Source organism: Thermothielavioides terrestris, chromosome 5, assembly GCF_000226115.1.
Source record: "Thermothielavioides terrestris NRRL 8126 chromosome 5, complete sequence".
Lineage (NCBI taxonomy): Eukaryota > Fungi > Ascomycota > Sordariomycetes > Sordariales > Chaetomiaceae > Thermothielavioides > Thermothielavioides terrestris.
In genome coordinates this window covers 3,833,659-3,857,410 of record NC_016461.1, presented here as the reverse complement: position 1 = coordinate 3,857,410, position 23,752 = coordinate 3,833,659, and the positions used below count along the sequence as shown (strand labels likewise).

Genomic DNA, 23,752 nt, shown 5'->3' with positions numbered 1-23,752 from the left:
ATTGACATCGCCAGGGGTCGCTCACTCCACAAGATGCCCTTCTCGAGCCGATGCACTCGAGATCAGCAGCCGCACTCTCACACACTCTCCCAAGTAACACTCGATATCATTCCTAGTGCTGTACCCAGACAAGCCTTTTGAGACCACTCGCGCACGGGAGAAGCACCGGTGACGCAGGCTAGACGTATATGCAGCCTGCTCGTGGCGTGCAGCAACCCTTACGCAGTATGTCAAATCCCCATGCCCAACGCCCCACCGTTTCCAATCACTCGTCGTCCGCCAGCTCCTCCACTCTCGGAGCCATGTATTTGCGTTGCTGGGGTCCAGCCGAGACCTGCGTCGCGGTGGCAGTGGTGGTCGCAGTTGCGGGAGCGGGTTGTCCGGTTGCGGCCGAGAAGGTGGCGCTCGCATTGGCGGAGCCGGCAGCCTTCTTGGACTTCTTCTTCTTCTTCTTCTTTTCAGCGGCGGGCTAGCTGCGGTCAGTTGATGAACGACGCGCAAGGCAACGGAAGAAGGGGCAGGCTCACCTCGTGCCATGCCCACACGGGCTTGAAGCTATCCACGACGGAAACATCCTCCCAGAGATTGGGAAACAGCCACAGGCCCGGCGGCAGCACAAAATACGTGATGCAGAACAGGATCACGCGGAAGATAGCCATGGCGAAGAACAGCCCCATGAAGCACAGGAAGCCCCAGCTAAGGTAGTACCCGCCCTGGCGAAGCTTGGCGGGCCACAGCGGGTAACAGACGAGGGCAAAGATGACGGCCAGGGCCAGGGCGGCGTAGACCTTGCGCATGATCTGGCTGCCCTCCCACAGCCAGACGTAGTACATGTCGTCGCCAGCCTCCTGCTGCGGCTCGATGCGCACGGTCCACAGGCCCTTGATGCGCTTGCCCTGCTTCTTGGGCGGCGCGTGGTCGTGGCCCTCGTGCGGGTCTGCCTTGACGACGCGCAGCGCGAGCATCGAGAGCGGCAGCAGCTTGAACGTGTTCTCGAGCGACGCGCGGTCCGTGATCTCGGGCAGAGCCGGGTTCTTAAGCCGCGCCTTCTTGTATGCGTCCGACTCGAGGGCGCGGAGGGCACGTTTGACCTGGACTATGTTAGGGCTTGCGGCAGCGGGCGGGGAGGAGCGAGGGAGCGCGTCGGCAGCTCACTCTAAACATGTCCTTGCGCTCGCCGTTGAGGATGCACGTGCGCGGCTTGAGGTTCTGGCTGCGGAGGAACTTGGCGAGCGCAATGGCGACCGGGTTGGGCGGGCCCGGCACAATGGGCTGGGGCTGGCCCGGTTGGGGTTGATGCTGATGCTGGTGCGGGTGCGGGTGCGGGTGCGGGTGTTGGTGCTGGTGCTGGTGGGCATGCTCTCCTTGTTGCGCCTGTTGTTGCTGCGCCTGCATCCGATGACGCTTGATATGTTCTGGCATTGACACCGTTAGCAGGAGCCAGCTAGCCACCGATCTGTGCAAGCGTAATTACCGATGAACTGCGGCACCGTCATGCCCATCTTCTCGGCATCGATGGCAAGCTGCCGCTGCATGGCGGCAATCTGCTCGGGGCTGGGCATCATGGGCATCGGTCCGCCCTGCTGCGGTCCCTGGGGGCCCTGGGGCCCTTGAGGGGGAGGAGGAGCCTGCATCACTCCAGAGTCGTCGGAATGTGGTGTGGGTTATTGCAATTCGAGGCCGCCACAGCTGGAAAGTCGAGCGCTTTGTGCAAAATTCCGAGTCCTCGCTCGTAGCGAGTCGGGTCCAGCGAGATGGAATTGTTTAATTGTTCTGACGAAGGTTAATCAGGACTCCGTACGAATCGGTACACGTATCTCCAAAACCCCTGCAGCCAGCAGGTGGCCTGGTCTGTGCCCTGGCCCAACCCCGAAAGCTCGGCCCCCGGCGCTCCACCGAAGTTATGGAGCAAGGAATCCTGCGCAGAAAAGGCCAAAAGGGCAGCTCCGCCTTACGTAATCCAGATCCGGTGAGGCTCTGCCGGAGAGGTGTTCTGCCGGTCCGAGACATGGGGTGGGCTGTGGCCTGAACGCGCCGCAGGGCTGATCTGCAGCGGGAGGTCTCAGCCACTGACTGCAACCAACCCAAGTCTCTCCCTGTTCCGCTGACGATAATTGATTCCAATCAAAAAAAGAAATCGCGGGCTTGCGGCTTCGAGTGAGGGCAAAGGAAGTTGCAAGGGCTCAAATTTCCTGTTCAGTTTCAGAAATTCTCACAGCACGCCCGACTGCCGGCGGCACGTGTCGTTTGCAATGTTTCGATGTTCTGATGCGCCAACGCTTGTTTCGGCAATTTTGAGCCCTGTCTCAGCGGCGCAAGTCCAGGGCCACTCGATCCTGGATCCATCACCAGATTTAACACCACACCTCGTCGCTCCAGATCCAAAAGCCCACGCGACGCTCCGGGGGTGCCGTTCTGCAATGCTCTGCTCTACTCTGGGCTGAGGGGGGCATTGCTACACTACGACGGACAAGTTCGCCTCTTGCCCGCTGCTCCACACACACTGCAGCATTTCCAAGGCAGCCCGGCACACTCGCCGTTCGCTCTCGGCATCCACGGCCTCTAACGCAAATAACCAATCTTTTGGCGGCGGCCGGCTTTTGGAGACACGCTCCCGTCCCTGCAACGGTACCTTGCATCCGTCTGTCGGAACTGGCCAACATCCACCACGATCGAGACATGCCGGCAGGGGTCCTCTCGCGACAGACAATTGGGCCGCGTCGCTGGCCACGGTAACGCCCTCCGCGCCGTAGGGCTCGGTTTCAAGCCAGAATAGCAGCGCTGCGTCGCACGGCCTCTCCTTCCTTCCAGATCTGATCTGAGTTCTTCTTTTGTTCCTTGCCAAATGAGGGGATCGGATCCGGCCAGGCCCGGCCAATCTTGACGGCCACGAGACCCCCCCATTGGCAGGCACTTGTGGCAATGCGTTCGCCGCAGGTGGCTGCTGTCCAAGAACAAAGTGAGACATCGCGCGCAGTGCGGCACCCTTCACGGCACGTCACTGGTCAGACGACCCCGAGCCGGGTGTGTACGGCTGCCCGATAATCACCCTGGGCCCCGGTCACGTAAGCGCCGACTGGTTCCTGGGCCTTCGCCGGCCGGACCTCGCCAGCCTATCAGATGCCGCCCCCTGTGACCTCGCATCCGGCCGTGTGTAATTCGTACACACCCACTGCTGCGTAGCCGGCAGGTCAGCACTCCTCAGCCCGGACCGCAGAGACTGCTCCACGCTTGCGTCGGGCTGCTGCAAATGCTATGTAAAGATGGCTGGTCCGTCCGGCGCGCTGCCGCGTGCTGCCGCTGTTGGCCCCATGCGTCTTTGTGCCTTCGCCCTTCCTTTGTCTTGCGAGTGCTGGTCGCTGCTGGACGGTCGTTCCGTTCGTTCGTTCCTTTCTGCTCGGCATGAGGCAGTCAAGGCAGTCACTTTAGCTCCAGAAGCTCTGTATCAACCCCGGCAGCATGTTGTCCGAGACCTTGTCCTCGTGGCTTAATTCCTTTGCCTCATGTTGCGGCGCCCGCGAGAAGCCTCGGTCGAGGGCGTCGAGTCCCGGGAGGAACGTCGTCGTCCTGAGGGACCAGCCCGCCGCCATTCCGCGGCCCTCAGCCGAGCCGCTCTGGTCGACGCAGAGGACATATGAGAGAGCGCTGGAGCGGGAACGGCAGAAGGAGAGGGAGAAGGCACGCCTCCGGCGGCCAGGCAGCCGAGACAGCAACTCCGTGAGAAAGCTCTGGTCCTCGAGGTCGTCGTCGTCGACACGCCGCTTGCGGATATCGGGGCCGACCAACTTCCGCCATCTGCATTCCGAGTCGTTCCAGTTCCCTTCTCCGCCGCCGTCCCGTCCTCAGCGCCGGGAGCGCCCGAGTTCGTTCCGGCCGATCGAACTGAGCATCTACCAGCCGCACAACCGGCTGTCCCCCATCCTGCCCCATCTCGAGTTGGACGTCGTCACCCCGCCGCCGCGCGCCTACACGGCCAGCAGCGGCAGGACACTCGTCCACGAACGGAGCCACTCGTCCATGTCCTTCCACATTCCCCGGAAGCATGTACGGCAGGTATCCGGCATCTCGGACGACAGTTCTCCGAGCTCTCCGAGTCCTCCGAGGATACCACCCAAGTCGCGGGCGCGGGCGTACACAGCGCCGAACACGGCCAGGATTGTCGAGCGCATCGCGAGCGCCTTGCTCGAGAAGGAGCGGCTGCAGGCCGAGATCGACTCGATAATTGAGCGGCAGAGCATCTACCTGGGCAGCCGCCCGTCGACCGGCTACGACATGCGGGGTGAGCTGTGTTCGCCCGCTGCTTGGACGCTCACCATGCTAACTGCTGCAGGCCTCGAACCCATGCCGTCGATCCCGGCGCTGCCCGCGGCAGCACCGTCCTTTGCCGAGAGACTCAGCGTGGATGACCGTCCTCGCACGGCGCCCTCGCACATGGCAGGCACGAACGTCCAGCAACAGCCCCTCGAGCTTCCAACAACATCACCACCGCCGCCCAGAACGCCCACACCGCGAGTTTACCCACCCCAGCCGCCGCACTCCACCTCTTCCCACCACACTACCACCGCCACCAACAACCCCTTCGAAAGCGACCCCGACCATCTCGACCGCCCGCTCGCCCCACCCCTCCCACTCGTCCTGCGCCCGCCCCTCCGCAAGAAGAAGTCCTTTTCGCGCGTCTCCAACTGGCTCTTCCACCCGGACGAGCGGGGGGCCGTCCCCACGGGCCACCACCAGAGCAGCAGCAGTAGCACCACCGCCGCGGCCAGCGGCGCCATCATCACCACGACGCCCCGCCCCGTCAAGGAGTCCGACGGGTTCTACCAGTGCGTCGCGCCGCCCGAGGGCCTGCCGCGCACGAGCATGGAGACGACGACGTCCTCGTCGGTGCGCACCTGGACGACGGGTGGTGACGAGGATTACAACGGCCGCGGCGAGGTGGGGGATGAGGATGAGGATGAGGACGAGGACGAGGACGAGGCCAAGACCGTCCCGACTACCACCACGGCTGCATGGTCGCCCGTGATGACGCCCAAGCTGGGGTCGAGGCATACCACGCCTGTGATTGGCGGCGGCGTGGGCTTTGGGAAAGGCGGGGAGTGTTTTGAGAAGGAGACCGGCGTTGCGGTTGGCGGTGCAGCTGACGAGCTGGGGATGGAGCTGGCGGCCGCCGGGACGGACGGACATCGTCCGCTGAGCGTGGGTGTCGCGCTCTGAACCCTCTTTCACTACTTCCTTTTACACCTTGTATTCTCTTCCCTTTCCGTCCCCGTTTAGCTGGCTGGCTGGGTGATGAAGACTCCCTTGCAGCACATGCGTCTATCCATCTATCCTATCTACCCATATACGGAGGCAGTTGGGCATTGATAGAGGAAGGAAAGGTGGGGTTGGCAAGGAAAATGGATGGCCCGCTCGCGTCGAGGCTGGATGCTTGACGCCGGGACAGGGGCTGCCACCTGGGTAATTGGGAAGGGTTGCATTCTGTTTTGCCTACTGGGTGCTGACCGGTTAGTGCCCGGCGATGATACCACAAGGTTCTGCGTTGTGTTTTCTATGTCGCGTCGATAGCTTCGGTCATAGACGGGCAGACGTGGCACGCTGCTTGCTGAGACAAGCATCGTGCAAATACGTCCCTGAGTGGATTGAGACACTGCCAGAGCCGCTTCGGTGTACTCTGTTTTTGATGAAGGTGTGTGAAAAAGGAGCACATAGCCGCCGCGGGTGCATTTCCCGAGGCAATATCACGCTCCTTCGTTTAATTACTTAGCCGCCAGCCCCAGGAGGGGCGAAACAGGACGGTCTCACGGGTCATGGGTTACGGCAAGAATGGTACTCCTGTCCGTGGACATGGGCAAAATTGTTGTGTTAGGTCCAGCTCTGGCTGGGAACGGCGTTGCATCGCCAAAGGACGGCGGTTATACCTTGCTGCTAGGTGCAGGACGAGCAGGTCATGGTCCTGTCGTTGGCCGAGTTGCCGCCTGATGTTCCCGGTTCAGCTGCTCCTGAGCAACTTGTAAAGGGATGCTAGAGACTGATTGCTTGGCCAAGACCAGCTTCAAGATTCTCTGAGAAGAGGAGAAAAAAAAAAAAAAAAAAAAAAAAAAAGAGAAAAGAAAAGAAAAGAAAAGAAAAGAAAAAAAGAAAAAAAAAAGAAATAAAGGAAAAAAAGAATAGAAAAAGAAAAGACAAGGAAAGGAAAATGAAAAGAAAATTGAGAAGAAAAAAGAAAATTAAATAGAAAAAAAAGGAGAAATAAGAAGGGGGAAGAAAGGGAAAATAAAGAAGCTGGAGCTGTTGGTTTTTTAACTTCCATGGTTTGAGTACGGTAGTTCCGTCCTTGAAAAAAGGTGCAAAAGAAGGAGCCAGCCATCATTGGATGGGAATTGAGCCCAACGCGGGGGTCGAACCCGCAACCTTGAGATTTCGGAGATCTCCGTAAGAGTCTCACGCTCTACCGATTGAGCTAGCCGGGCGAGTGGGAGAGGCATGCGAAACTTTTACCTTATATTAGGTTGACCACTTCCATGGACGGCCCGAAAACCATTGAGTGATCTGCTGTGTTGAACTCCGCACACAGTCAAATTTCGTTAACTCGGCCCCCACGCCCTGTGATGGTTTCAGTTTAGCCGGGCCACCGCTGACTGGCTGGCGCCCAACTGTCCAACCATCACAGCTGGCGCAACCGATGCCGGGACCCAACACGGCCCGAGTCGTCGATGCGGACCGCCAAGTCCGCGCAACGTAGCAGTGCGCCGACAAGTGCATTAGCCTAACTCATCCCGGCGTGCCTGCCCGGGCCTTGGCGTTCCTCAAAGCACGACGGAAAGACCGGCTTGCGATATAGCGAGGACTCTCGTGTAGTCGTCCGGACGTTTTTTAAGTCGGCTGGGCGATGGCCTCCCTCATGGACTACTTCCGGCGAGGCGGCTCCCGGTACTCGCGGCTCCCGACCAACGACGCTACCAGCGAGCTTCCCGAGAGCGCTGCGCATGGCCAGGCGGTTCCCGATCACCGAGCCCACTCCCGCCATGAACGGAGCAGACGTGCTTTCAAGGTCGCTGCCCTCGCGCTCATGCTGCTGATGGCTGGCTTCCTGGCCGTCACCTTCCTGTGCGTCTCCGGCGTCTTTTTCGTCCCGCTGCTCCACAGCAACGACTAACAAGTGTCCAGCCGGGCGGCGACCTCCACGGCCCAGCACTGCGACACTCCCGAGCGGGGGTTTCAGTGCAGCCCCACGACCTCGCACTTCTGGGGCCAGTACTCACCATACTTCTCGGTGCCGTCCGAGATCGATGCGTCGGTCCCAGAGGGCTGTGAACTGACCTTTGCACAAATCCTCTCCCGCCACGGCGCGAGAGCGCCGACCCACAGCAAGGCCGTCTTCTACGCCAAGGTCATCGACGACATCCAGCAGACCGCCACCTCGTACGCCGCCGGCTACGAGTTTCTCAAGACCTACAACTACACGCTGGGCGCGGACCAGCTCACCCCGCTGGGCCAGCAGCAGATGGTCAACTCGGGCCTCAAGTTCTACCGCCGGTACTGCTCGCTGGCGCGCAAGTCCGTGCCCTTCATCCGCACCTCGGGCCAGGAGCGCGTCGTGCAGTCCGCCCAGAACTTCACGCAGGGTTTTCACGCTGCCCTGCTCGCGGACCCCAAGGCCACGGCCCCGCACGACTTCCCTTACGACATGGTCGTCATCTCGGAGGCCGCCACGGCCAACAACACGCTGCACCACGGCCTCTGCACGGCCTTCGAGGATGGCGTCTACTCCACCATCGGCGACAGCGCGCAGGCTACCTACCAGGCCGTCTTCGCGCCGCCCATCACGGCGCGCCTCAACGAGCACCTGCCCGGCGCCAACCTCTCCGACGCGGAGACCGTCGCGCTGATGGACCTGTGCCCCTTCGACACCGTCGCCTCCTCCCCCTCCGCCTCCCTCTCCCTCTCCCCCTTCTGCCACCTCTTCACCGCGGCCGAGTGGCTCGCCTACGACTACTACCAGTCGCTGGGCAAGTGGTACGGCTTCGGGCCGGGCAACCCGCTGGGGCCGACGCAGGGGGCGGGCTTCGCGAACGAGCTGGTGGCGCGGCTGACGCGGGCTCCCGTGCGCGACGCGACCAGCACCAACGCCTCGCTCGACGCCGACCCGCGCACCTTCCCGCTCGACCGCGCGCTGTACGCCGACTTCAGCCATGACAACGACATGATGGGCATCCTGGGCGCGCTGGGCGTGTACGACGGCGTCGTGGGCAAGGTGGACAACACCACGCGCACGGGCCCGGAGCGCAACAGCGGGTTCGCGGCCAGCTGGGCCGTGCCGTTTGCCGCCAGGGTGTATGTCGAGAAGATGCGCTGCGGTGGGGGCCGTGGGGGCCGTGGGGATGAGGAAGCGGAGGAGGAGGAGATGGTGCGCGTGCTGGTCAACGACCGCGTGATGCCGCTGAAGGGGTGCGGGGCGGATGAGAGGGGGCTGTGCACGCTGAGCAGCTTTGTCGAGAGCATGGCGTTTGCGAGGGGCAATGGGAGATGGGATTTGTGCTTTGCTTGATACCCTAGAAATGCCACAGTATTGTTTTAGGATGAAGCAGTGAGGCATGAGAGCGTGGCGTTCATTGACCCAGGTTGTAAACGCAAGCGAGTGTGGAGGTGTCTCGGGTTGCCTGCAACCCCTACTGATACTCTTTGAATCATCCAGCCAGATTTGACGAACTCCCAGATCGCTGACCATGAAAGAGCCGAGGGCGGTAATCTGACGACCATCGTCGTATCACAGAGGGAGTACCCGACCTAGGGCTGAAGGAAAAGTGGGGGTTTTCGCAGCCCTCTCTTCTTCCAGAAGAAGCGAAACTTCCCACATTTCCTTCAGCCCTCGGGGACCTTCCCCATTGTCTGTGGTGTTTCGTTCATTTTGAAAACGTCAAAATCTCAACTTAGATAAGTCGGGGTTTGGGGGCTGCAGTGGTTACCTGCGTTGTTGGCGAGCTTCCATGTTAGCGGGAGTGGGGCATGCCACTTGCTGATCCCAGCGGGACCCTCGGAACCTGGAAGCAGCCGACAATGCGGCACAGCGACACCAGGCTGCCGGGCCGCAACCTCGCGCTCGCGAACTTGCCGTCATCCACCACGCCTGGTCTGCGGAAATTACGCCAGTTAATGCCCACTGCGCATCGGCGCATTCCAATCGAAACCCGCCTGTTTCGGCCACCGCCCGCTCGGTCGCACCCGGTCGTCATGAACACCGCCGGTGCCGTCGTGCTCACCATCGTCCTGCTGCTGCTCGCGGCAGGGATCGGCTGGGTCATCTTCACGCGCGTTCGCGCTTCACGGCTGGGGGTGAGCTCCTTCTTCCTTTCTCGCCCTTCTCCCGCCCTCATCCCCATCTCCATCTCCTCGCTCTGCCGAAAAGAATATAAGAAAAGGAAAACAGCAAACTAACTAACCACCGTCTCCCAGCTCCCCCCGCCGCCTCTAAAATCCTACATCCCCTTCCTCTCCCCCCGCTCCTCCGCCTACGCCGGCCCCACCCCGGCGCCGGGCGGCCTCGTCGGCTGGATCAACGACCGCATCCGCCTCTTCCGCCACCGCAACACCCGCACCGCCACCGGCGCCTACGAGGGCACCGGCTACTCGTCCACCCGCCGCGGCGGCTTCACCCACCCCGCCGACGACGACGACGACAGCGCCTGGGACGCCCGCGTCGGCGCGTATCACCCGTACGAGGAGGAGCGCGAGCTCGGAGTCGTGGCAGGAGGAGGGCAAGGAGGAGGAGGGCTGGCGCCGCCGCCGCCGCCGGATGGCGACGCGTACCCGATGAATCTGGCCGCGACGCCGACGCGTGGCGGGTCGTTTACGTCCGTCGCTGCTGCTGCTGCGGAGGAGCAGGGTCATGAAGACGGCGAGGAGAGGAGGGGCCGCACGAGGAGTCGCTCGCCTGAGCCGGGGCCCGGGCACGGGCAGCACCTTAATGCGAGGGCGAATCCGTTTGGGGATGATGCGGAGCCGAGTAATATCAGCTTGAGAGGGGTCAGTCCGCGGCCGATGGAGGCGTCGTCGTTTGCGGGGCGCATGGCGGCGGCGGAGGGCCAGCATCATGATGATAGGAGGTCGATTTTCAGGGAGGAGGTGTGAGGGGGGTGGCTTTCTTGGGGTAGGTCGTGCTATGTAAGCGGTGCTTTTCTGACTGCGTTTCTGGGCTGCTGGCGGTTTTTTGCTTCGGTGTGTCTCTGTCTGGGCCGGCTGCTGTATGAAGCGTCTTGGGATTCTGGGACTGTCTCGGTTTGGGCTTGGGTGAGGAGTTTGGCCGGCGGCTTTCTCGTGTCTTCCTCTGTCACGCACTGATCTCAAGGCACTCTTTATACGTGTTCTTGTTCGCTACTTGCCGCTGTATGCGCAGCCCTTCGGAGCCCGTGAGGCAGAGGTGTCCGGGCAGTTGGGGGGTAACGTTAGGGAGTGTGTAGCTGGCATTGGATCAGGCCTGTGGATGCGTTTGCTTGCAGTTTCCTTGCTTAATCGCTTCTAGGTCGAGAGTGTCGTGAAACCTTGTTGCCGATCCTGCCAAACACGACCAGAGAGCTCTCCAGCCCACCCACCTCACTTGGGCGAGCATGGCCCGGGGGGGAACCCCAGTTTAGTGCAGCCGCTATGTTAGCGTTGAAACTTCTCAGGGGCCAGAGCTACCCCGCCGTGAACCCCTCCATCAACCCCTGAGCAGCCCAGGGCTCCGACCTCAAACTGCAACAACATCCCAGACCATAGCGCATATAGGTACAAAAATGGCAGAAGTCGACCTTCAAGCCGTGCTCGACACGCTCGTGTCGGTCGCCTTCGAGGCGGGCCGCATGATCCTGGCCGCCAACACAAACAGCATCTCGCCCGACACCAAGCTGAACGGTAACTCAACCGGCCCCTCCTCCCGACATCAGATCCAGGGCTCCTAACCCGCCCGCGCCCCCCCAGCCGTCGACATCGTAACCGAGACCGACCGCGCAGTCGAAGCCCACGTCTCGGCGCGGCTGCGCGCGGCGTACCCGACCTTCGCCTTCGTCGGCGAGGAGACGTACGTGGCCGGGCAGACGCGCATCACGGACGCGCCGACCTTCATCGTCGACCCCATCGACGGCACCACCAACTTCGTGCACGCCTTCCCGCACGCCTGCATCTCGCTCGGCCTGGCCGTCGGCCGCGCCCCCGCCGTCGGCGTCGTCTACAACCCCTTCCTCGACGTCCTGTACACCGGCGTGCGCGGCGCCGGCAGCTACATGCAGCGCAACGCGTCGCTGCCGGAGGGCCGCGGCCGCGGCGAGCGGGTGCGCTTGCCGCTCGGCGGGCAGAGCCCGCCGCCGCTGGGCGGGCTGAGCTCGGCGCTGGTGTCGATCGAGTGGGGCAGCCAGCGGGAGGGGCCGAATTTCGAGCTGAAGGCGCAGGCGTTTCGGCGGCTGGCGGCCGCGCGCGAGGCCGGCGGGGGCATGGTCGGCGGCATGCGGTCGCTGGGGAGTGCGGCGCTCAATCTGTGCGCCTGCGCGGCCGGCCAGCTGGATCTGTACTGGGAGGGCGGGTGTTACGCGTGGGATGTCGCGGCCGGGTGGTGCATCCTGAACGAGGCGGGGGGCATGATGGTGAGCGGGAACCCCGGCGGGTGGGAGACGGAGCTCGATTCGAGGGTGTACCTCGCGGTGAGGGGCGCCAGCAGCGGGCAGAAAGAGCTTGTGGAAGAGTTTTGGAAAGTTCTTGGCGATGGCAAGATGGATTACAAGCATTAGGGAATACGCATGGCTAGACTGAGTCCTGGTTGGGTATATCGGGGCTATAGAACTGAACAATAGAAGAGGAGAGCTTAGAGTGGGAGCGTCACAGCGGCATGGACATAGGTACTTATATCGGGTCGCTGATCGCTGGGAGGTACGCTCAGGGACCATGGGAAGGGGCTGGTCGAGCGAGGCTACTTACCACGGCTTCCGATAACGTGCACGCAGCAGAGTCACTACAGATAGCAGTACAAGAAGGACAGCCAGCAGCGGTGGCAATGAAGCTATCGCTGCCAGCACCGCAAACCACATCACGGGTTACGGCGCTAACGCGGTATTCAAAGCTACAAATAGCCACACCAGCACAAGGAACAGTAATGCAGACAACAATACGGCTGGGGAGTAGGAGCAAGGAAAAAGCGGCGTCGTAAGCAGCACTACGGTTGGAATAGGGTTATCAATTTCGATGGGCAGCTAGAGGCGTAGATATTGCTCTAGCTCTGTCCATACGAGGGGCCATTTCGCAGGCGTATGAGAAGCGGTGCGGAGCGGAAGTTGAAGACGTACGACGCTGGCGGCACTGGGTGGTCCAGCCGACCGTAATCCGCGTCTTCGGCTGCCGGGGTGGCTGTCTCTAGTGTCTGCGTGTTCTGGAGCACTCGATAGGTGTGGACGAAGCGGAATGGTGATCGGCCGTTTCCAGCTGCATGACAGGGCTGGGACTGGTGACCCCTATTTGGTGATGTTGTGTTAGGACATAGGGACACAGGATATAGTTTTGGGACTCAAGGGACGAGCACCATGAAGTGGATGACACCTGTTCAGAGATCAAGTCGTCCGCAATGCAAGTGGCTGGCCTGTGTGGTCCTGCGAAATGCCTGTGGCATGTTTGGACGTGTTGAGCTATGTAGGTTCTACGTACAATGCGCACTGCCTATATAGCAACTCGAGTCTCATTCGACATCTTTGGCAGCGCTTCCACTGCCTCGCTCGTTTCCACCCTCGCCTCCATTTACATGGGGGCGACGAGCCGTTCAACCACCGCGGGTTGTTGACCGCAGGAGGTCATGGCAAGATCCAGAGATACAACCGCGTTGCAGGGGAGGTAACATGAGCTCAGGCTACGTCATCTAAACGTGTGTGAGGCAAGGCATAAGGTCCTAGATACCTTATACGTCAGTGCCCGGGCTCCTAGATGTCACATCTCGGCGTTCTCAGATGTTCCTGCCTCAACTGCCAGAAAACCCTTCATGTCTTGACTCCACCTCCTCCACACTCTCCCAGATCAAATCGTCGGTCGGCAATGTCGCTAACCATGGTTTCAAACTGCCCCAATTGCGGCGCGCACCTTAACATTGTCCTCACGGGGCGCCTGACGGCCACACCCGCCGTTGACCACTTCGCCGCCCCGCAGCGACGTGAGCAGCCCACAGAGGGCGGCTCTCCGGAGCTCGACACCAGCGAGTCCGAGGCCGATCTCCAGCGTATCAAGGAACTCATGTGCACACCGCTCAAGGCCTCCAGGAGGCCAGAACAACCGACCATGCGTCGGGTCGTGTCCGAGGGAGACGAGCTAGGAGCGCTGAAGGACAGTCGCGCGCGCGAGACCATGGACCGGGTGGCGAAGAAGATGCAAGCCACCATCCACGCCGCGGGAGAGCGATCAGCCAACAGCCTTATCGAATCAAGGCAGCGCGGCCGTAGTTACTCCCGCTCCGCGGAGCATGTATTTGAAGCCCTCGGCGCCATCATATATGCGATGGAATGGACGGGCGACGATCCGGGGGCCGAGGAAGCCCTGCCAATGGCAGTCCGTGAAAGCACAGGAGTACCCACATGGGATCTATCAATCAAGGCCGCGCTTACATACATTTTCGAGCTCATGCTTGTCATCGACTATGGGTTTCCGCCCTACCCAATCCGTGGACCGAAGGCTCTTCCCAAGTGCTGGTACCATAGCCTATGGACCGAGTCCGAATCTTTCTCTACCTTCCTTGTGGCGACCGCATGGCGTTGGAGGCAACAACAAGCTCTCCCAGACAGCAAGGGATGGCACCACATTGCGAAAGCAGCGGCTGGTTGGGTTGTGAGTGGGCTGAGAATGCCGGTGTGGGACGTCGCCACCATGCTCTACTACTACCACGCCCATCAGAGGCCGGTAGATGCGAAGGATCACAAACAAGGCTGGACAGGATACACCGGCGTCCTCCAGGAGATGATCGCCGAGGTCCCTACGAGGGGAAAAGATCGGCTAGAGCGCAAGCTGTCGCTTGACGTCCACATCATTATTCCAAGATATGTTCGAGACCGACAGCTCCAGGCGCAGATGCTCAAGATCGCCCAAGACCTAGCGGACCAGCACGGTTGCCAGCTCGCGGCCCCTCCCGTGATCCCCAAGCAACCACGACGGCGGAGATGGTTCGGTCTCGGTCTGATAGGACGGGGCTTTGATGATGGAGAGAAAGTGGACGAGACGGACGAGCAGGACGAGCAGGACGAGAAGGACGAAGAGGACGAGATTGATGGTCGGGGTTAACTAGGTCCTAGGCTCTAGTGTCGAGGAGTTAGCCTCATTTTTTCTTCTTCTTCTTTTTCTTCTTTTTTCTTCTTCTTTTCCTCTTTCCTCTTTCTTTCTTTCTTCCTTTTTTCTTTCTTCTTTTTTTTCTTCTTTTTTTTCCCCTTTCTATTTTCTCACAAGGCAAGCCACCTCTCCCGCCCTTCAGATGTACATACACTAGAAACAGATGCTCAACTCCCGCATTCCAACCATTACTGTCTTGCAAATGCGGGGAAAGTAAGGTAAGCGATTCATTGGATCTCCCGTTGACGATAGCCAAGCCGTGCCATTGACGTGCAACGGAGATAAGCGATATCTCTCGGATCTCATATTGCTGTGATGCTGTCGTTATCTGGCATCTTCTTTATCTTGCAGACTCGCACAAGACCACCACCAGCAGCATCACTATCATCCCAAGTCAACGGCCCCGAAACCGAGTCGGCCAGCTGTGTGCGCTGCAGGACCGTCCCATTTCTTGAGGGGTCCGCAACGATAGGTAATCCGAACTTTTGTTACGGCAGAAAGCCAAGAAGGATCCGGCTAAAGAGCCCCGGATGTTGGTGCCGTGCAAAGGTGGGTGTAATAGACAACTTGTCCCGATCGAGCCTCAGGGTGAACGGAATCTCAAGGCCGGCCCATAACCTGCTCCCTCGCCATTGTTTTTTGAGTCCGTGAGATTCCGGCCGAAACAGATACACTGGGTTATTGCATTGAGCGAGGTGGGGCAGCTGGTGCCGTTATCATGAAGTTGCTGTTGCAGCAGTGTCGGAAGCGGCTCGCAGGTTACACTACATTACCTTCCAAAGAACGTCCGGGGTCGGCGCCGCTAACATTCGCGACCAACGTGTGACAGCCATGATATGTGACTGGATACGAAAAGGTGCACTCCAGCTACACTGTAGGCGGGTGTGCTGTCGTCGGCGGCACTCATGAGCTGGTCAGTCAAACTGTTCGAGAACTGGTATCGGGTTATCAATGGATGCAACCCAACCATCAACGACAATTGCGCCGGAACCTGACGTGAGAAAAAACCGATACAGCAATGTGGACTACTGTGGTATAACTGCCAGGGAAGACACAACACGGCACACGGCCAGGGAAGAGCAGTCGAGATTTGTGAAGAGACTCACCGCTCAGCGGGTGGAATCGGCTCACGTTAGCGGCAGATGCGTGAACTCCTGCGTTGATCATCCTCCTGCTTTTCGGCGGAACACGGCTGAGGGGCCCCTCTCGAACTTGCAGCTGAGATGAACTTGCAGCCGAGATACGCGCATGCTCTGTGACCAAAAGTCGCCAGACCGACGGTGAGACGTCGAGATGACGGTCGCTGGCCAATCCGGAGATTTTCATGACCTGACGAAACCAGCCAGGATGCAAGCACTCAGCGATACGACATCGGAGGGGATTCAGGTGCTCAGCCTGCAGCGAGCCTTTCCCCACAAAATCTTGGCGTTACTAGCGTTACTAGCGTGCAGAAGCCGCCAGGGACAGGGCCTTGTTAAAAATTCGCCGCCGCTCTTGCCGAAGCGCCAGCGCCATGCATGCAGCTTGGCACTGTGAGGCCGACAACCGCGAGATAAGTTACCTGGGTTACTCGCTCTTCATACCGGCCGATGATGGTTCGTCTTCGGAATTTGAAAAGACCAGAGTAGCACACAAATTCAATCCCGGACACATCTGTCTCAGATCACACCTAGTCATATAGCTCACCTCAAGGAATTGCCGCATAGTGACCTCACGGCTATTCTCGCATCTTCGCTTGGTGTGGGTGGCACTTGGATCGACATGTGACGGCGGAGGCGAGCCCTAAGCCCGTACCGTGCCCGTACAGTGCGACCACATTCAGCGGGGCGCCCGGTCCGAGCGACCGTGCCCCGCCAAAATCATCTCTCAGAGGGGCAGCAACGGTGCTTTGCCCACTCTGGCTGGTCGCATGCGTCAGGGAAGCTCCGTCCTCTCATTGCTACGACGCAGACAGCATATGCAAGAGGAGCCGATGCTCAATGCCTGATGCCTGATGTCTGCGGTGACCAAGGGTTCCGGAGGAGAGCGCGGCAATGGCAGGCCGCATCCGGAAGTGGGCCGCGTCCGGAAATCGGGAGCGGACCGGATAAGCCCTTTCCAAGGTGATAATGTTGAAGACCGTGTGTCTCGAACTGTGTCTGGAACCACCTCGAACGCCGGTCCTGGGTCAACTGCACGGTCCATATCAACTGACTGCCCTGGTCGTCCCGAAATTTTTTTACACGCGGCGCTGTCGTTCATCCCCTCCCTCTTATACCCAGCTGTGCGCAGTGTGCTCCCGCCACCTTCCGTTTTCCCCCGACCACTTCGCCCACCGACACGTCTGCTCAGTTAGGGACCTCGGGCTGCACCGAAGCCAGCTCGAGAGAACATTTCTGACTGCCGCGCAACACCTTCTCCGCCAGGTGCTGCCGAATGCGTAAGAGTGAAGCCAAACCGCGAAGCAATGACTCTAACCAGAAGAACAAGTCACCGCAATCCGGATGAGTTTCCCACCGTCCAGCTCTTCCTCCTAGGTGAGGTCCCGTCCATCAACCATCGCGTCCACATGGCGCGAATCGCAGTAGATCTCAGCAGCAAAACGGCTAGGCTAACCCAACCCGTGCAGCCATCGTCCGTCTCGCGGAGCCCATCGCGCTCACGTCCATCTTCCCGTACGCCTGGGCCCTCGTCAAGCGCTTCGAGATCGGCAGCGAAGATGACGCCTCGTTCTACGCCGGCCTGCTCATCTCGGCCTTCTCCCTGGCGGAGGCTCTGATGGGCATGTACTGGGGCGGCCTGTCCGACAGGGTCGGCCGCAAGCCCGTGCTCCTGCTGGGCTGCGTCGGCACCATGTTCAGCATGGTCATGGTCGGCTTCGCCTCCAACATCTGGGTCGCCCTGCTCGGCCGGGCCATCGGCGGCCTGCTGAACGGCAACATCGGCGTCATCCAGACCATGGTTGGCGAGCTCGTCACCAAGCCAGAGCACGAGCGTAGGTTTTCCGCAGCGCCCCTCCCACCTCACCCCCTTTTTAATTTTGCGGAGGCTCCCATTGCTAACGTGACGCAGCTCGTGCATACTCGATTAGTGAGTGCCACTAAACCAGTCACTAGGAGATGTTGACTGTATGCTAACCCCCGCCCCCCTCAAGTGCCCTTCGTTTGGAGCGTCGGCACCATCATCGGCCCCATGATAGGGGGTTTGTTTGCTGACCCCCACGAGACGTACCCCCACGTATTCCCTAAGGGCTCGCTCTTCGAGCGGTTTCCCTACCTGCTGCCGAACCTCATCTGCGCCGGCATGCTGCTGATGAGCATCCTGCTCGGCTACTTCCTGCTGGAGGAGACGCACCCGGACATGCAGCCGCGCGTGCTGCTGCCGGACGACACCTTCCAGTCGGAGAACACGCCGCTGATCGAGACGTCGGACGCCATGAAGCGCCCGGCCGTCGACCTCCGCGACGAGAACTACGGCACCATGCGCTCGCGCGACCGCGCGCATGCCGCATCCGCCGCCGCCGAGGCCTGGGCCGCCAACGACGTCGAGAAACAACCGGCCAGCATCTTCTGCAAGCGCATCATGGCCGTCATCCTCTCGCTCTCCATCTTCACCTACCACTCCATGACCTTCGACCACCTGCTGCCCATCTTCTTCGAGGACGACCGGGCGGCGCCCAACTCGCTCTCCAGCGCCGCCGCATCCGCCCTGGTCGCCGCCGCCCGGCCCGGCAGCCCGTTCTACTCGCCCGGCGGGCTGGGCCTCTCGCTGCAGGCGGTCGGCATGGTCATGGCGGTGCAGGGCGCCATCGCGCTGGTGATGCAGGCGGTGGTGTTCCCGCTGACGGCCGAGCGGGTCGGCGTGTACCGGCTCTTCCTGCTCGTCACGGTGCTGCACCCGCTCGCCTACCTGGCCGTGCCGCCGCTGCTGTACGTGCCCGAGCGCTGGCTGTTCCCGGCCATCTACGCGTGCCTGGTCGTGCGCAACTTCTTCTCCATCCTGCTCTACCCGCTGCTGCTGATCCTCATCAAGGAGGCCACGCCCAGCTCCGCCGTCCTGGGCAGGGTCAACGGCCTGGCCGCGAGCGCCGGCGCCGCGTGCCGCATGGTCGCGCCCCCCGTGGCCGGGTATCTGTATGCCGTGGGGAAGAAGATGGACTGCACGGCGCTGGCCTGGTATGCGAGCGCCCTGGTGGCGCTCGTCGGGTCCGTGCAGTGCTTTTCGGTGAAGAGGGGCCGCGAGGATAGGGGCAAGCAGGTGGCCGACGTGGAGGCTGTGGAGGAGTGACGATCAGCGCCGCTGGTGGTGCTGATCTGTTGTTAAGGCTCGACGGTGCGGTGTGTTGGTGGGGTTTAGGATTTCGAGAATTGCTTACCGGCGCACAACGGACACGAGATACACGGACGTGGGGATTATGGGATAGACGGGGTGTTACGAGTTCACGACGGGAGTTACGGATTGTGTTCAGCCTGGCGTTTTTTTTGGGATAGGCACTGTGACACAGCGAGGCGTCGGGTCTGCTTTTCTCCACGACTGCCCATGACTGGATGATGATGATCATGGCGGCTGGTATAGAGAGAGAACAGATAAATAGGCAGAAAAGAAGAATTGAAGGCATCACCTGGAGCTGGTTCCTCGTCTGGTGTCACGCGACCCCCGCCTCCCCTCGCTCTTCCCGCACCCTTACCGCGCTTTATATACACCTCCCACACTCCCATACCACCAGCTCCTCCCAGTCATTGGCATAATGGGAGGAGCGCGGGGACCTAAAAATCCCCGTCCCGCCGTTGGCTGGTGAGCTTTCTGAATTCTAAAGCATTTTTTTTTTTTTTGGACACTTGTTTTCCAATTCGACCGTTGCCACACCTGTAGCGAAAAAGCATCAAAAAAGCTGTTTTTCATGTGCAGCTGTAGGTTCGCTGTACGGAGTACGTTACGCATCTACGGAATACAAGGTAGACACCGAAAGATAATGGCGCCGAGTGGACGTTTTGGATTGCATGACAGCGGCCTCACCGCCCGGCAGAACCCAAAATTTATGGGCCGATTGGCGGAGTTCTCTGAATAAGTCAGTCACGAGTCGCACCTACAACAGCACCGAATTGCTCTCCCGGATGCGTCCGAACCCACTCGCCGTTGTCCACTTGCGCCTCCCGCGATATGTGAAACGAGCGACGCTCCCACGCCCTTTCCGCATCACAGCCCTCTCCATCCGCGCCATGGCCGACTGCGCCGCCGACAGCACCGCCAACAGCATCGCCGACTTGAGTGCGCCGCCCGCCGAGGGGCAGCGCATCAAGCACAACAATGTTGTGTATACCACCGTCAAGGAGGGGATGGCTCACATCCTGATCCCCGAGGACTCGGTCAAGGACGGCCAGACCGTGCAGCAGGTCTTCTACAACCCGATCCAGCAGTTCAACCGCGACTTGACCGTGCTCGCCATCAAGGCCTACGGACGCCAGCGCATGGAACAGAAGCAGGCCGCCAACAAGCTCCGCGCCGACAAGTTTGCCGACAAGAAGCGGAAGCGCAAGGAGCAGGCGCAGGCGCAGGCGCAAGGCGAACGGCCGGCCAAGTCTCCGAAACTGGCCGACGCCGCGGCCGCCGAGGCACAACCAGATGTCGAAATGCCGGACGCAGCACAAGAGCAAGCCCCCGAGGATCCCACGCCCACCGAAGAGCAGCCCGCAGATGATGCTGCCGCAGCACAAGACAACGGAGCGCCTGCGGACAAAGGCGAGATTCCAAAGAAGGATTCTGCGCCTCCATTCACAATCCTCGATGCCCTCTCCGCCAGCGGGCTCCGCGCTTTGCGCTATGCCCACGAGATCCCGTTCGCCACGGCCGTGACGGCAAACGACATTCTCAAGACAGCCGCCGAGGCGATCGAGCGGAACGCCGCGCACAACGGGCTCACCAGCAAGATCAACATCTCGGTAGACGACGCCCTGGCGCACATGTACGAGGTCGTGGTGCGGGAGGCGCGCAGAGCCGCGTTTGGCAAGGGCAAGGCGGCAAAGTACGACGTGATCGATCTGGACCCCTACGGGACCGCGGCTCCCTTCCTCGACTCCGCCGTGCAGGCGGTGCGGGACGACGGCGGCTTGCTCTGCGTCACCTGCACGGACTCGGGCGTCTGGGCCTCGAACGGCTACCCGGAGAAGTGCTACTCCCTGTACGGCGGTGTCCCGGTGAAGGGCTGGTACTCGCACGAGGTGGGGCTGCGCCTCATCCTACACGCCATTGAGACAGCGGCTGGAAAATACGGCCTGGCGATGGAGCCGCTGCTGTCGCTGTCGGTCGACTTCTACAGTCGCATCTTTGTCCGGATCAGGAAGTCCCCGTCCATGGTCAAATTCCAGGGAGGGAAGAACATGATCGTATACAGTTGCGGCAGCGGGTGCGGCGCCTGGACGACGCAGCTGATCATGAAAAACAAGCCGGTGCCGAACAAGAAGGGCAGCGGGATCTTCTACAAGCACGGCTTCGAAAGGGCTCCGACGACGGGCACGTCCTGCGAGCACTGCGGATCGGTGATGCACCTCGCGGGGCCCATGTATGCCGGACGCCTCCATTCGCTCGAGTTCATCAAGAGCGTGATCGCCGAGGTCGAGGAAGCGGACCCCAAGATCTACGGGACCAAGGGCAGAATCAGGGGCATGCTGCAGACGGCGCTGGAGGAATTTCTACCTTCGCCCGAGGAGATGAAGGCCGGCGAGTCGGAGAACGGCGACGGTACTAAAATACTGAAGAAGAGCCTGACCGAGGCGCAAGTGGCTGCCATCGACCCGTACCCGTTCTATTTCTCTCCGCCGGCGGTATCGGGAGTCCTGCACTGCGCCAGCCCGCCGGAGGACGCGCTGCGGGGCGCGCTCATCGGGCTGGGCTATCGCGTGACGCGCAGCCACTGCAAGGCCGGCAGCATGAAGACGGACGCGCCGTGGTCCGTCATCTGGCACGTCTTCCGGGAGTGGGTCCGCCAGAAAGCACCGGTCAAGGAGGAGAACATCAAGCCTGGCAGCGTCGCCTACCGGCTTTTGAGGCTGGACAAGAAGGCCGCCGAGCAACCGAAGCCGGATGAGACGACGCCCGCGGACGATGGCGAGCAGGCGAGCGCCGCGGAAGGGCCCCAGTCCGATGAGAAGCCGGTGGGAAGCGGCGGGGAGAGCAAGACGCCGGAGGTCGTATTTGACGAGCGACTCGGGCGCTACGATGACAAGGGCAAGTACATCCGGTACCAGGTAAATCCGAGGGAGAATTGGGGCCCGATGAACAGGGCCAAAGGGAAGTAAACTACTGGGATCGAGGCGCTGAGGAGCTCTCGGCACTGCCCGGGGCAGTTCACGGTGATGGATGCCCGGCACATCCGAGCAGGGCGGGCGCAAGTCGTCCCAGGTGGGCCGGACGGGGAAAGGAAAGGGAAAGGTCAGTCACAAGCCCGAATCCCGCCGTTTCCTTGCTCCGCCCCAGTGTAACTATCCCACGCCCGGCCCACTCCACCCGCGCGGAGTCGCACCCCATACGGCGGTGATAACGCAATTTAGCCCCGTCTTGCACCGCCGCGGCTTTGACTCGACGGCGCCGCCGGGGATTATAAATCTACACACTACCTAGAGATCATCTTTCTGTGAACTCTCAAGACTTACCTTCGTCGTCTTGTTAGTTTGCGGCCAGCTACCTTAGTGTCGTTCTCCACTCATGACTCGTGCCGTAGGAAAGGTTTGAAAGGGGAAGAAAAAGCCTATTTCTTCAGCGCTTCAACCTAGCTGTCCCACTAAACAGCCCAGTTAATGGCCGCCGAACACGCGCCTCCAGAAGGCGCCCAGGCGACGGCCAACAACCCTGAAAATGCTAGTACTGCTGCAATCAAGCGCGAAGAAATCGTCTGCATCCTGCGCCCACCAACCGAGACGGGCGGCGAATATCTGATCTACGCCCTGTCCGAGGGATCAACGTCGGATGACGGCAAACCGTTCAGCCTTCGTGTGGTGCCCACTGGGCAGCTGCCAGACGACCTGTCCGCGTTTTTGCTGGATCAAGATGCCGTTCCGCCCTCCCACCTGCGACTCCCGCACCAGGTCCACGTCGTGGTGTCCACCCATTCCGGGCTCCGGCGGGCCCCGGATTTCTTCGAGAACGTGCTGCGCCCGCTGCTGGGCGCCCTCGGACTGAAGCAGGGCGACGGGGACGGGGCTGGGTACCGGGTGACCGTGACGCAGGATGCCAACACCGTCCGGAATCTCGCCCGCGAGCTGGCGCGCGACGTCCACGCGGGGGAGAAGACGGTCGTCCTACTCAGCGGCGACGGCGGGGTGGTTGATCTCCTGAACGGGCTGGACCGCGCGGCGGCCGCAGCACCGTCGCCGTCGCCCTCGGCGTCATCATCATCAACCGCCGCGCCACCGACGATAGCGCTGCTTCCCCTGGGCACGGGCAACGCCCTGTTCCACTCGCTGCACAAGCCCCAGTATGCCGGCACCAACCCGCCCTCCCCGCTCGTCCTGGCCCTCCGGACCTTCCTCGCCGGCCGCCCGGCCCCGCTGCCCGTCTTCCGCGCTTCCTTCTCCCCCGGCGCCAGGCTCGTCGGGTCCAACACGCCTCCTCCCGGCCCTGAAGCGCCGGCCCCCAACCCCGCCGAAGCGCAGCAGCAGCCGGGCCAACGAGAGCAACCGGAGCAACCAGCTCCAACCCCCCACCATCGGGATGGGGATGAGGATGAAAACGAGGCAGCAGTGCCGCACCTCCTCGGCGCCATCGTCGCTTCATACGGCTTCCACGCCAGCCTGGTCTGGGAGAGCGACACGCCGGCCTACCGCGCCCACGGCGCTCGGCGGTTTGGCATGGCCGCGGCCGCGCTGCTCGAGGAGGCGCATGGGTATCGCGCTCGAGTGGAGGTGAGAAGGCGTCGGGAGTTGGGTGCGGGGTTGGAATCGGGGGATGGGGATGGGCAAGGAGAGGGGGAGGGAGAGGGGAGGTGGGCGGTGCTCAGGCCTGGTGGTGGGGGTGGTGGTGGTGGTGGTGATCGCAACCCGGGCGGTGGTGATGGGCAGCAGCGGTTCGGCTACGTGCTGGCGACGCTGGTGTCGAGTCTGGAGCAGACGTTCACCATCTCGCCGGCGAGCCGGCCGCTGGACGGGCGGCTGCGGCTGGTGCACTTCGGCGCCGTCGGCGGGGCCAGGACGATGGAGATCATGACGGCCGCGTACCGCGACGGGGCGCACGTGGGTATGGACGAGGTCGGCTACGAGGAGGTTGACGAGGTGCGCGTCACGGTCGACGAGGAGGCGCCGCGGTGGCGGAAGATGTGCGTGGATGGCACCATCGTCGAGGTCGAGCGCGGCGGGTGGATGAGCGTGCGCCGGGAGGGCAGGGTGTGGTTGAGGGTCTTGGTCGACGGGGTGCATGTACGGTAGGCCGGGATGAACCCTCTCAATGTCACTATATA

General features: G+C 61.3%; 8 protein-coding genes and 1 non-coding gene across 9 annotated transcripts; 7 read left to right on the top strand and 2 right to left on the bottom strand.

Moving 5' to 3' along the window:
• Window positions 1-203: 203 nt before the first annotated feature.
• On the bottom strand, window positions 204-1,896 carry THITE_2122618 (uncharacterized protein). Its single transcript, XM_003657107.1, has 4 exons — window positions 1,475-1,896; window positions 1,156-1,415; window positions 528-1,091; window positions 204-469 (listed from the first exon to the last, which is right to left on the bottom strand). The coding sequence occupies exons 1-4, from the start codon at window positions 1,632-1,634 to the stop codon at window positions 266-268; spliced, it is 1,188 nt and encodes a 395-aa protein (XP_003657155.1). The 5' UTR covers window positions 1,635-1,896; the 3' UTR covers window positions 204-265.
• Window positions 1,897-3,214: 1,318 nt separating this feature from the next.
• Window positions 3,215-5,274, top strand: THITE_2122616 (uncharacterized protein). The gene is made up of 2 exons (XM_003657106.1): window positions 3,215-4,279; window positions 4,331-5,274. The coding sequence occupies exons 1-2, from the start codon at window positions 3,460-3,462 to the stop codon at window positions 5,212-5,214; spliced, it is 1,704 nt and encodes a 567-aa protein (XP_003657154.1). The 5' UTR covers window positions 3,215-3,459; the 3' UTR covers window positions 5,215-5,274.
• Window positions 5,275-6,383: 1,109 nt separating this feature from the next.
• Window positions 6,384-6,470, bottom strand: THITE_t136. Its single transcript has one exon. It is a non-coding gene; the product is annotated as a tRNA-Lys (tRNA).
• A 277-nt stretch (window positions 6,471-6,747) lies between these two features.
• THITE_2122615 (uncharacterized protein) lies at window positions 6,748-8,771 on the top strand. The gene is made up of 2 exons (XM_003657105.1): window positions 6,748-7,107; window positions 7,168-8,771. Exons 1-2 carry the CDS (start codon window positions 6,890-6,892, stop codon window positions 8,546-8,548), a joined length of 1,599 nt encoding a protein of 532 aa, XP_003657153.1. The 5' UTR covers window positions 6,748-6,889; the 3' UTR covers window positions 8,549-8,771.
• A 460-nt stretch (window positions 8,772-9,231) lies between these two features.
• Window positions 9,232-10,128, top strand: THITE_46655 (uncharacterized protein; the record flags this gene model as incomplete). The annotated part of the gene is made up of 3 exons (XM_003657104.1): window positions 9,232-9,333; window positions 9,454-9,835; window positions 9,893-10,128. The coding sequence occupies 3 exons, from the start codon at window positions 9,232-9,234 to the stop codon at window positions 10,126-10,128; spliced, it is 720 nt and encodes a 239-aa protein (XP_003657152.1).
• A 255-nt stretch (window positions 10,129-10,383) lies between these two features.
• On the top strand, window positions 10,384-12,187 carry THITE_2122612 (uncharacterized protein). The gene is made up of 2 exons (XM_003657103.1): window positions 10,384-10,890; window positions 10,957-12,187. The coding sequence occupies exons 1-2, from the start codon at window positions 10,773-10,775 to the stop codon at window positions 11,757-11,759; spliced, it is 921 nt and encodes a 306-aa protein (XP_003657151.1). The 5' UTR covers window positions 10,384-10,772; the 3' UTR covers window positions 11,760-12,187.
• Window positions 12,188-16,669: 4,482 nt separating this feature from the next.
• Window positions 16,670-18,673, top strand: THITE_2122608 (uncharacterized protein). The gene is made up of 4 exons (XM_003657102.1): window positions 16,670-16,841; window positions 16,934-17,299; window positions 17,377-17,394; window positions 17,459-18,673. The coding sequence occupies exons 1-4, from the start codon at window positions 16,772-16,774 to the stop codon at window positions 18,589-18,591; spliced, it is 1,587 nt and encodes a 528-aa protein (XP_003657150.1). The 5' UTR covers window positions 16,670-16,771; the 3' UTR covers window positions 18,592-18,673.
• Window positions 18,674-19,376: 703 nt separating this feature from the next.
• On the top strand, window positions 19,377-21,624 carry THITE_2122605 (uncharacterized protein). Its single transcript, XM_003657101.1, has one exon. It carries the CDS (start codon window positions 19,524-19,526, stop codon window positions 21,597-21,599), a length of 2,076 nt encoding a protein of 691 aa, XP_003657149.1. The 5' UTR covers window positions 19,377-19,523; the 3' UTR covers window positions 21,600-21,624.
• A 515-nt stretch (window positions 21,625-22,139) lies between these two features.
• On the top strand, window positions 22,140-23,699 carry THITE_12521 (uncharacterized protein; the record flags this gene model as incomplete). The annotated part of the gene is made up of 3 exons (XM_003657100.1): window positions 22,140-22,889; window positions 22,983-23,211; window positions 23,263-23,699. Coding segments are annotated over 3 exons (1,416 nt in total), but the record flags the coding sequence as incomplete, so codon positions are not given.
• Between the last annotated feature and the right edge of the window lie 53 nt (window positions 23,700-23,752).

Bases quoted from the DNA above. Each gene is read 5' to 3' on its own strand.
- THITE_2122618 (XM_003657107.1), bottom strand. From the start codon at position 1,634: ATGCAGGCTCCTCCTCCCCCTCAAGGGCCCCAGGGCCCCCAGGGACCG. The intron at 1,092-1,155 runs GTGAGCTGCCGA...AACATAGTCCAG, and splicing joins AGCGCAAGGACATGTTTAGA to GTCAAACGTGCCCTCCGCGC. The intron at 470-527 runs GTGAGCCTGCCC...GACCGCAGCTAG, and splicing joins CCGTGTGGGCATGGCACGAG to CCCGCCGCTGAAAAGAAGAA.
- THITE_2122616 (XM_003657106.1), top strand. From the start codon at position 3,460: ATGTTGTCCGAGACCTTGTCCTCGTGGCTTAATTCCTTTGCCTCATGT. The intron at 4,280-4,330 runs GTGAGCTGTGTT...TAACTGCTGCAG, and splicing joins GACCGGCTACGACATGCGGG to GCCTCGAACCCATGCCGTCG.
- THITE_2122615 (XM_003657105.1), top strand. From the start codon at position 6,890: ATGGCCTCCCTCATGGACTACTTCCGGCGAGGCGGCTCCCGGTACTCG. The intron at 7,108-7,167 runs GTGCGTCTCCGG...ACAAGTGTCCAG, and splicing joins TTCCTGGCCGTCACCTTCCT to CCGGGCGGCGACCTCCACGG.
- THITE_2122612 (XM_003657103.1), top strand. From the start codon at position 10,773: ATGGCAGAAGTCGACCTTCAAGCCGTGCTCGACACGCTCGTGTCGGTC. The intron at 10,891-10,956 runs GTAACTCAACCG...GCGCCCCCCCAG, and splicing joins GCCCGACACCAAGCTGAACG to CCGTCGACATCGTAACCGAG.
- THITE_2122608 (XM_003657102.1), top strand. From the start codon at position 16,772: ATGACTCTAACCAGAAGAACAAGTCACCGCAATCCGGATGAGTTTCCC. The intron at 16,842-16,933 runs GTGAGGTCCCGT...CAACCCGTGCAG, and splicing joins CGTCCAGCTCTTCCTCCTAG to CCATCGTCCGTCTCGCGGAG.
- THITE_2122605 (XM_003657101.1), top strand. From the start codon at position 19,524: ATGGCCGACTGCGCCGCCGACAGCACCGCCAACAGCATCGCCGACTTG.